Source organism: Plasmodium gaboni, chromosome 7 (assembly GCF_001602025.1).
Source record: "Plasmodium gaboni strain SY75 chromosome 7, whole genome shotgun sequence".
Lineage (NCBI taxonomy): Eukaryota > Apicomplexa > Aconoidasida > Haemosporida > Plasmodiidae > Plasmodium > Plasmodium gaboni.
The window spans coordinates 990,000-1,000,325 of NC_031487.1; the positions used below are offsets into that span (position 1 = coordinate 990,000).

At 19.2% G+C, this 10,326-nt stretch overlaps 4 protein-coding genes across 4 annotated transcripts; 3 read left to right on the forward strand and 1 right to left on the reverse strand.

Annotated features, from left to right (window-relative positions):
• Positions 1-506: 506 nt before the first annotated feature.
• PGSY75_0729200 (1-cys peroxiredoxin) lies at positions 507-1,329 on the forward strand (the record flags this gene model as incomplete). The annotated part of the gene is made up of 2 exons (XM_018785128.1): positions 507-719; positions 820-1,329. 2 exons carry the CDS (start codon positions 507-509, stop codon positions 1,327-1,329), a joined length of 723 nt encoding a protein of 240 aa, XP_018642629.1.
• A 456-nt stretch (positions 1,330-1,785) lies between these two features.
• PGSY75_0729300 (putative 60S ribosomal export protein NMD3) lies at positions 1,786-4,464 on the reverse strand (the record flags this gene model as incomplete). Its single annotated transcript, XM_018785129.1, has 1 exon — positions 1,786-4,464. One exon carries the CDS (start codon positions 4,462-4,464, stop codon positions 1,786-1,788), a length of 2,679 nt encoding a protein of 892 aa, XP_018642630.1.
• A 1,258-nt stretch (positions 4,465-5,722) lies between these two features.
• Positions 5,723-6,901, forward strand: PGSY75_0729400 (ribosome biogenesis protein BRX1-like protein; the record flags this gene model as incomplete). Its single annotated transcript, XM_018785130.1, has 1 exon — positions 5,723-6,901. One exon carries the CDS (start codon positions 5,723-5,725, stop codon positions 6,899-6,901), a length of 1,179 nt encoding a protein of 392 aa, XP_018642631.1.
• Positions 6,902-8,125: 1,224 nt separating this feature from the next.
• On the forward strand, positions 8,126-10,326 carry PGSY75_0729500 (putative mRNA (N6-adenosine)-methyltransferase; the record flags this gene model as incomplete). Its single annotated transcript, XM_018785131.1, has 1 exon — positions 8,126-10,326. A coding segment is annotated over one exon (2,201 nt), but the record flags the coding sequence as incomplete, so codon positions are not given.

Genomic DNA, 10,326 nt, shown 5'->3' on the forward strand with positions numbered 1-10,326 from the left:
AAAAATAAGAAAAAAAATAAAATGAAAAAATGTTATTAATATGATATTATCTTGTCGGTCCCTATCATATTTAATTTTTAAATATTTTATTTATTTTTTTTTTTTTTTTTTTTTTTTATTTTTTTTTTATTATACGAATGAAGAGATTCCTTAAGGATTATATTTCTGAAGGAATACTTTTTCTTTACATTTATAGGATATAAATTGAACTTATATGTGTATGTATAATTTTTTTTTTTTTTATTAAACAAACTTTTTTATATTCTAAAATTTTTTGAGATTCATAAGAAATTGGAGCAAAAAAGGAAAATAAATATATATATGATATATTATAAAGATGAATTAAATAATTGATATATATTTATTAAATATATATCATATAAATAATAAAGATATTAAAAATAAATATATTTTTGTTGTATATATAATTTTTAAGTGTTTACATTATATTATATTATTTTATTTAATTTTTTTTTTTGTGTAATATATAATTTGAATAGGTGAAAATGAGAATGAGAAGAACAATACTAGTATTTACTGTTATATTAATACCTCTTACTTTTTGTTTTAAAAATTTTTTAATGAAGCATTCTATTAATATAGTATCCAAAAGAGGAAACTCAAAGAATAGATTTTCCCAAAAGGTTTATGAATCCAAAAATATAGATTTGGAAAATGATATAAAAGAAAATGACCTTATTCCTAATGTGAAAGTTATGGTGTGTATAATAATATTATAAATGCACACTGAATATAAATAAATATAAATATATATATATATATATATGTGTATTTTTTTTTTTTTTTTTTTTTTTCTAGATTGACGTAAGAAATATGAACAACATATCCGATACTGATGGGAGCCCAAACGATTTTACCTCAATAGATACACATGAATTATTTAATAACAAAAAGATTTTATTAATAAGTTTACCAGGGGCATTTACGCCTACTTGTAGTACAAAAATGATACCAGGATATGAAGAAGAATATGATTATTTTATAAAAGAGAATAATTTTGATGACATTTATTGTATTACTAATAATGATATATATGTATTAAAGAGTTGGTTTAAAAGTATGGATATAAAAAAAATAAAATATATAAGTGATGGTAATAGTTCATTTACAGAAAGTATGAATATGTTAGTAGACAAATCTAATTTTTTTATGGGAATGAGACCTTGGAGATTTGTTGCTATTGTTGAAAATAATATTTTGATTAAAATGTTTCAAGAAAAAGATAAACAACATAATATTCAAACAGACCCATATGATATATCAACTGTCAATAATGTAAAAGAGTTTTTAAAAAATAATCAGTTATAAATAATTTTAAAATGTAAACATTTTTTTTTTAATTAATCAATACATATAATATGTATGTGTGTTCTCTTTTTTGTAACACCAAATTGATATAATGAAACTAACACATATATATATGTATATATATGTTATTCTTTTGTTTATTAATTTTTTATTCAATTTTTATTTATTTATTTATTTAATTTATTTTTTTGTGTGTGTGTCTTAATAATAACATATTAAAAAAAAAAAAAAAAAAAATTAGCATATAAAAAAACACATGTAAATTCAAAAAAAATATATTATAAATAAATATAAATATATAAGGTTGTTTATAAATGTACACAGACATATACAAATTGTAGGCATATATTTACAAATATGAAAAGTATATAATTAGAAATATTTTATTATATATATATATATATATATATTTATATATGTATATATAAAATTATGCTGGTGAAATGTTAAAAATGTTCACATTGACGTTATTGCCATATTTTCAAGGGCCTTACAATTATTTAATAATATTCTATTAAATATATCTTGTTCATTACCTCTTTTCATTGTTTCAATATTATTATTTTGAACTTGTAAATATTGTTCTATTTTTTCTTTTTCTTTTGTTTTTACTTTATCAATAATTATAATATTATAATTATCATTTTTTTCCAGGAATAAATTAATTTCATTATCAAAAGAATGTTTTCTTAAATCATATGCATTCACATAATCTCCTGGTCTAAGATGTTTAGCATTACATGTTTTTGTTAATATAGTAGTTCCATTAGATTCATCATATAATTCTACAAAGGCATAAACGAGTTTATCTAATTTAACTTTTCTGGATGATGATCTAGCACTTTTTCCATCTGTATATATATCTGAATTTTTATCAAAATGGTTTGGTTTATGAAGATTTTCTTCTTCTTCATTATCCGATGAAGAGAACACAAATGAATTTTTATTAATATCTTCTAAATGATTGAAATCTTTTTTTTTTCTTTTTAAGTTATTTTTATTAGTACTACAATTATAATGATTATTATTCATTTCGTTCGATAACGAATGGTTATCCTCTTCGATACTATCTGAGTCGTCATCTTTTGTGTTGATACCTTTTCTTCTTTTATTTTTCCTCTTCTTATTTTTTTTTTTGGAATTATTAATATGACCATTGATATTGGCATTATCATTGTTTGATATAGCAGGGTTAATATTATTTTTGTGATTATTTGTATTTGCATCGTCATTAATATATTCAATGTTGAGTATTAAGAACACTTTTGCATCGGCTTTACTTAGAAGTGGTAGAAAAGGATTTTTGTTATATCTTTCTGGAGATATATATACATGATTAGCTGATGAAAAAGGATTTATTAAAATAATAAATATAGATACATGTATACATAAATAGAATACATTTTTTATACCATATTTGGTTGCTAGACCTTTTGGGAAGAATATTAAATCATCTTTACATATAGGACATATATCTATTGAAAATGTATACAAATAATTATATGTATTATTATTAGCATCATGATTGATTAGATGTTTAGAGTTTTTACATTTTGACATAGTTTTACTTAATATAAAATCACAAAATTTTAATGCATCTGTTCTTGATAAGAAATGGAAATCTAAACCATCTGGATTAGAAACAATATTAATAATATTTTCATTCATATTACATTTTAATAATAAACTTTCTAAAAAAAGTAATGTCTTTTTATGTTCTACTTTTTGTCTAACTGAAACACATGTATTGTATGTATAAGGTGTATATTTTTTTTTACAATCATCACATTGTGTATATTTAATAACATAATGTATAATAATTTCCATTTCACTAATAAAATTATTAATTAATTCTTCTTGTACACTTACATGTACTTTTAATCTTTTACTATGAGGTTCAGTATATAAAAACTTTGCATCTAATATTTTTAATTTTTTTAATTTATTTACTTTTTTTAAACATAAAGCTAGTAATTCTTTACTTTCCAATTCACAATATACCCATCTATTATGTAAATATCTTTTACATTCACGACAATAATATATTAAATAAGTATCTTTATTTATATTTATACTATTACTTTCAATATTTTGTAATAAACAATTATGACACATTTTTGATGTATTTGCTTTAATACTATCACCACAAAGAATGCAAGAAATATATCTTAAATTATTATTATCATGATTATTATTAGGATTATAATTTTCTGGATTATTTATATAACTACTGTTACTATTAATTTGTGATGTATCATTATTATCATTATTAACATCCTTTAATGTATTTAAAATATCTACAAATGATGATGATAAATAATTATTTAAACTATCATTGTATGATTTCTTAAAATCAGGTAATTTATTTTTTAATATCCCTTTTATTTTTTTATCTTCATCTTTATCATCATCCATATTTTCATTTATTTCTTTATTAGTATTTATTATATCATTATTCCCATTTATGTGGTTAGAATATGAAATATTAATATTATTATTTATGTTATCTATAATATTATTATTTTCATTTGTACTATAATTTTGTTCTTGGTTATTCAAAGAAGAACAACTATTCATAATATTAAAAGGATGTATATGATTCTCTGAATATTCCCTTTTATCATATTTTTCATATATCACTTTTTCATCTGAAATATTATCTTTATAATCTAAATCCATATATTTATTGTAATGATAATAATTATTTTTATTTAAGTAAATATCATTTTCTATATTTTGCTGATACATATTTATATTATTTGTATCATCATATTTAAAATTAACATCACAATTTTTTCTTTCATACGTAAGATAACCATTTTTTTCATTCGATTTATTATTACCATTCAATTGTTCCAATATAGATTCTTTTTCATCTAGATCGTTTTCTTTTTTTTTTATATCATTCACATCTTCTTTCTTACAATTACTATTGGATTCACATTCTAGTTCTTTTTTATTTTTTATATGATCTTCATGTTCATCTATAAAAGTAACTTTTTTTACAATCTTCATTTTTAAATTTGTTTCATTTAATTTTTCTTTAATACAAGGGATTAAACATTTTTCTGGGCTTTTCATTTTATCATTATTTTCACCTTCTATAATCAGCTCATCATCTTTTTTCCTATTCATTCTTTAAAATGTTATAAGTTGTATAAATATATATATATTATATTATATATGTATTATTTAATCAACGGTTTGATTTATTTATTTTTTTTTTTTTCAATTTAAAAAATAAAATATATTTATAAATGAGAATATTTCTTTTTTAAAAAGTAAACATATATATATATATATATATATATATATTTTTATTTATTTGTAAAATGATTTGAAATTATATTATCATTATTTTAATTAAAATGTTGTTAAACAAATATTATATAAATTTCCTCTTTTTTTTTTTTTTTTTATTTAATAAGATATTTTTATATATAAAAGTGCTATTATAAAATATTTTAAAATATAATATATAACGGGCTCTCTATAAAAAAATAAAATAAAACTTTAGATATGTAATTTTATTATATATATAAATATACATAATATTATATGCATTTACATTTATATAACTATTATATTATAGTAAAATAATATTTATATATATAATATATTTTTATAATATCCATCATTTTATAATAATATATATAATATTATATTATATATATATATATATTATTTTAATATACGCTATTTTTATATATAATAAATCTTATGAAGGTACAACATATTTTTTTTCACTACAAATGTATATATGATATATTTTTATATATATTAAACAATTCATTCAACCCTCAAAAAGGAAGGTACATATATTTTTTTTTTCTCCTAACAAATAATATATATAAATATTTATATTTTAATATATCATCATATAAAATTATGTAGATTATTTTTTTTATATATACAAAGGGAAATATATAAAATAAAAATAAATATAAATAAATTGTATATGGATTATTTTTTTTTTTTCTTTTTATAATTTATTAAACCCCGATGAAAGAAAATATTACAAAATATAATATTTAATATATATCATTATATTTTCTTACATATCAGATTTAAATAGAATAACATCATAAAAATATGTTGAGTGCTATATATAATTATTGTATGGTACATATATTTATATAATATGACAATTTATTTTTATGAAAATATAGTAAAAGTTATATAAATTAAGAATTATATATAGAAGAAAAAAAAAAAAAAATTTATAATTTACTTCATTTATTTGTATTTATTTTTATATTGTTTTTTTGGGGTTAATATATTAAAAATTAATAGTGGGAAAAAATATTATCCTATAATTATATTTTTTTTATTGTACCCATACATTTAAGTGTATATTTTGTGAACATTTTTTTTTGAAATTTATAAGTTCAAAATGAATAAGGAAAATGAAATGAACGAAGTGGATGATGCATGTTATGACGAAAGGACCAATGGATTGGAAAACGAAACGAAGGAATTAGGAAGTAGTAATAATGTTACAAAAGTGGGTGAATTGAATGAAATGATTATAAATGAAACTGAAGATGATGATGAAGATGAAAATGATGAAGATGATGATGATGATGATGATGATGATGATGATGATGAAGATGATGAAGATGATGATGATGATCAATATGATGATGATGATGATGATGAAGATGATGATGATGATGATGAAGATGATGATGACAATGAAGATGATAATAATAATAATGAGGATGATCTTATAAACTTACAAATTGATGAAGATCCATATTTATTAAAAGACGCAAGTTACATTAAAAAAAACGAACTGTGGAAAAATAGACAAAGAGTATTAATAGTACGATCCCCCTTAAAAAAAAAGGGTTGTAAATCATTTATTGATAATTTAAAATTGTTATTACCTCACCATAAGATGGAAAATAAATGGGACAAAAAAGTTCCGAAAAGTGAATTAAATGATATAAGTTATAGTAGAAATTGTAACAATATAATATTTTTTGATGTAAAAAGAAAACGTTATTGTTTATGGATATGTAAAAGTAGAACAGGTCCATCTTTATATTTTGAAATATTAGATTATATTCCTTTACATAGTTTATTATTTTCAGGTAATTGTTTATTATATTCAAGACCTCTTTTAATTTTTAGTAAACATTTTGATGAATTAGATCATTTAAAATTAATTAAAGAAATGTTTATTCATGTTTTTGGAGTACCAAATTATCATCCACTAAGTAAGCCATTTTATGATCATTGTTATAATTTTTTTTATGTAAATGATTTAATATATTTTAGACATTATCAAATCCTACCTATAACATTAGCTGATTCAAATAATGTTAATAAACAACAACTCGTTGAAATAGGTCCCCAGTTTACTTTACATATTATTAAAATATTTGAGGAATGTTTTAAAGGTAGAATTTTATATGAAAATGAAAAATATAGAAATTATGTTACACCTCAACAAGTTAAATTAAATGACCACTTGAAGAAAAAAATTAAGAATATGAAAAAGAAAAAGAACAAATATAAAAAGTTTAAATTCATTAAGCCAAATATTAAAACGGATATAGACTATTAAAAATGGAAGTATACAAAATATATTCTTATATATTTATATGTTTTTAATATATATATATATATATATATATATATATATACATACATATTTATTAATATGTTAGATGCATGTTTTCATAAATGTTTATATAATTTTTTATTATTTTATTTTATTTTATTTTTTCCGTTTTTTTGGACATTTTCAAATATACAGAGGAAACAACATTATACTAATATGAACATTTATTTTTTTTAATTCGTACAATTAAATAAAAAAATACATGTATATATATATATATATATATAATGTGGGAACATAAATTTTTAAGAACGAGTAATGTTCTTATTATCTATAATTTTTTAAATATATTAATAAATATAAAATCAATTTTATCTTAATTATTTTTTTTGAAAAAGTATATATATAATAAATTATATATATATATATATATATATAATCGTACAACGTACTATTTATTATTATAATATTTAAAAAAAAAAAAAAAAAAAAACTTTCTTCTTATATATAATAATAAATATATAAATAAAGAATACGTTGAATAAATTCATTTTATTTTTTTTTTCTTAAAAAACACAATTTGAAGAATATTATATATATATATATATATATATATATATATATATATGTAATATATTATAAGTATATGTGTAAAATAATATGAATGCAGTAAAGGTAATATATATATTATATATATTATAATATATTCTTAATTTATAAAATAACGTTCATGAATAATAAATAATATGTAATCTATCTATGCAATATATTTTTATAAAATATATGTTTTTATCTTAAAAAAAAAAAAAATAATAAAAAATATAAAAAATAATGAAAATAAATAATTAAAAATATATATATATATATAAATATTACTACAAAAATAATTTAACATTAAAAAAAATATATATATATATATTATATAAAGGTTTTATATATATAATAATATTATACTTGAACAAAATGATGAATTTATATATTTAAATTATAAAGTAAAAAAGAAAAAAAAATACCCGAATTTATTATAAAATCATTTTTCTTTGATTTACTTTTCTTTTCCTTTATTTGTTTGTTTGTTTGTTTCCTTCCTTCTTTCTTTTTATTTATTTATTTATTTTTTTTTTTTTTTTTCCAACAACTTTTTTGCCAAGAATATCGAATTTGAAGTAGAAATATAAAGTAAAATATTTTGGAAAGAAAGAAAATAAATAAAAAAAAAAAAAAAAAATGTCATTGGCTAGAGAAAAATATTTGAAAAGAAAAAGAGAACTTTTAGAAAATATAAATTTAGTTGATATAGGTGAAAAGAAAAGTAATACGGGGAAAAATGAAGAAAATAGTAAATCTGATAATATAAAAAAGGAAAGTAGATCAAGAGATTTTATAAAAAATGATAATAGAACACGAGATAGTTTAAAAAAAAATGATCGTGTTGATTATATAGATAATGATAAGAAACATTTAAAAAGTAACAATTATAACGTGTTAACCTCATATAATAATAAAGATATAAAAAATGAAAATAGAGATTTGAGGAAATCACCTTATGATCATAAAAGGTTAAGTAATAAAAATGAACAAGATATATTAAGTAATAAAAAAAACAGATCAAGTGCTAATTTACAATATAATAATGATTACATACATGGAGGTAAAGACAACAATGTATTAATAAATAACAATAATAAGATAGCGAATTCTACTAATAATATAAATGAATATCTAAAAGATTTAAACAATATAGATATTAATGATAGCTTAATTTTATTATTTTATGTATGTAAATTATTATTAGATATGTGTTCAAATGTTAATGTGAATCAAAGTAGTATGAATACATCAGTAACCTCTGTTGAGATGTTACGAGATATGAAAAGCAAAAATCGTAAAAATATAAAATTATTTAAAATTAATATATTAAATAATATTTTAATATATTTATCGAATGAAAATGTAAATAATTTAACTCAAGGAAATCCAAATTATAAAGATAATAATTTTGAGAAAAGACATGAAGAAATAAGAATAGATGAAAAGTGTATAGATATTGAACATGTGGGTATAAACATTGTTATTAAAGTTATATATATAAATAATATAAAAAAATTAATATTTAAATATTTATATTTAATAAATAATAATTTCAAACATGATGGAGTGGGTAATATAAATATGTATGATGGAAGGATTAATAAAAATGAAGACCAAAATTATTTTAACACACCAATGATGGAACAGAAAAATATTAATTTTGTCAATAATAATAATATGAATAATTATCATTATAATAATTATAATGTCAATTATAATCCCTATAATAGTGTAATGCAAGAAAATGAAAAGAAAAGTGTTGGAAATGTAAATAATAAAGTTGTTTTACATAAAAATTTTTTATCAGCTGAATATGAGATGAAATATAAAGAAGAAAATAAAAATAATAAAATAAATTATTTAGAAAATTTATTAAATGAGCCAACAGCAAAAGAGAAAAAAATTAAAGAAGAAAAAACAAATATCCTTTCCATTATTGAAGCACCAACTGTTATTGAAGAAATGAGAATAAAAAAATTTCAAAAAAAAGATGATTCAGTAAAAATTATATGTCCTTATTTAACTAAAAAGGTTTGTCAAAAGCATAATAAGGAATGTAATAAAGTTCATTTTAAAAAAATTATATCAGAACATACTGATGTATCATTAGGAGATTGTTCTTATTTAGATACATGTAGACATATTGAAACATGTAAGTTTGTTCATTATGCTGTAGATAAGGATGATCAACAGATGAATATGAGTACACAAGAAAATTTAAGTCAATCTAAATTATCTTTATCTTCTAATATTAAAGAGAATGTTTATGGTCCCCAATGGATAAGATGTGATTTAAGAAATTTCGATTTAAGTATTTTTAATAAATATGTTAGTGTAGTTATGGCAGATCCACCATGGGATATACATATGGATTTACCATATGGAACAATGACAGATAATGAAATGAAACTTTTACCTGTACAGTTAATACAAGATGAAGGTATGATCTTTTTATGGGTAACTGGAAGAGCTATGGAATTAGCTCGAGAATGTTTACAAATATGGGGATATAAAAGAGTTGAAGAAATATTGTGGGTAAAAACGAATCATTTACAAAGAATTATAAGAACAGGAAGAACAGGCCATTGGTTAAATCATTCAAAAGAACATTGCTTAGTTGGTATTAAAGGAAACCCAGTTATAAATAGAAATATTGATTGTAATGTTATAGTATCAGAGGTAAGAGAAACATCAAGAAAACCTGATGAAATCTATTCATTAATTGAAAGGTTATGTCCTCAGAATTTAAAAATAGAGCTTTTCGGAAGACCTCATAATTGTAGGAGTAATTGGATAACTTTAGGAAACCAACTTAATGGTGTTGTTTTACATCACCC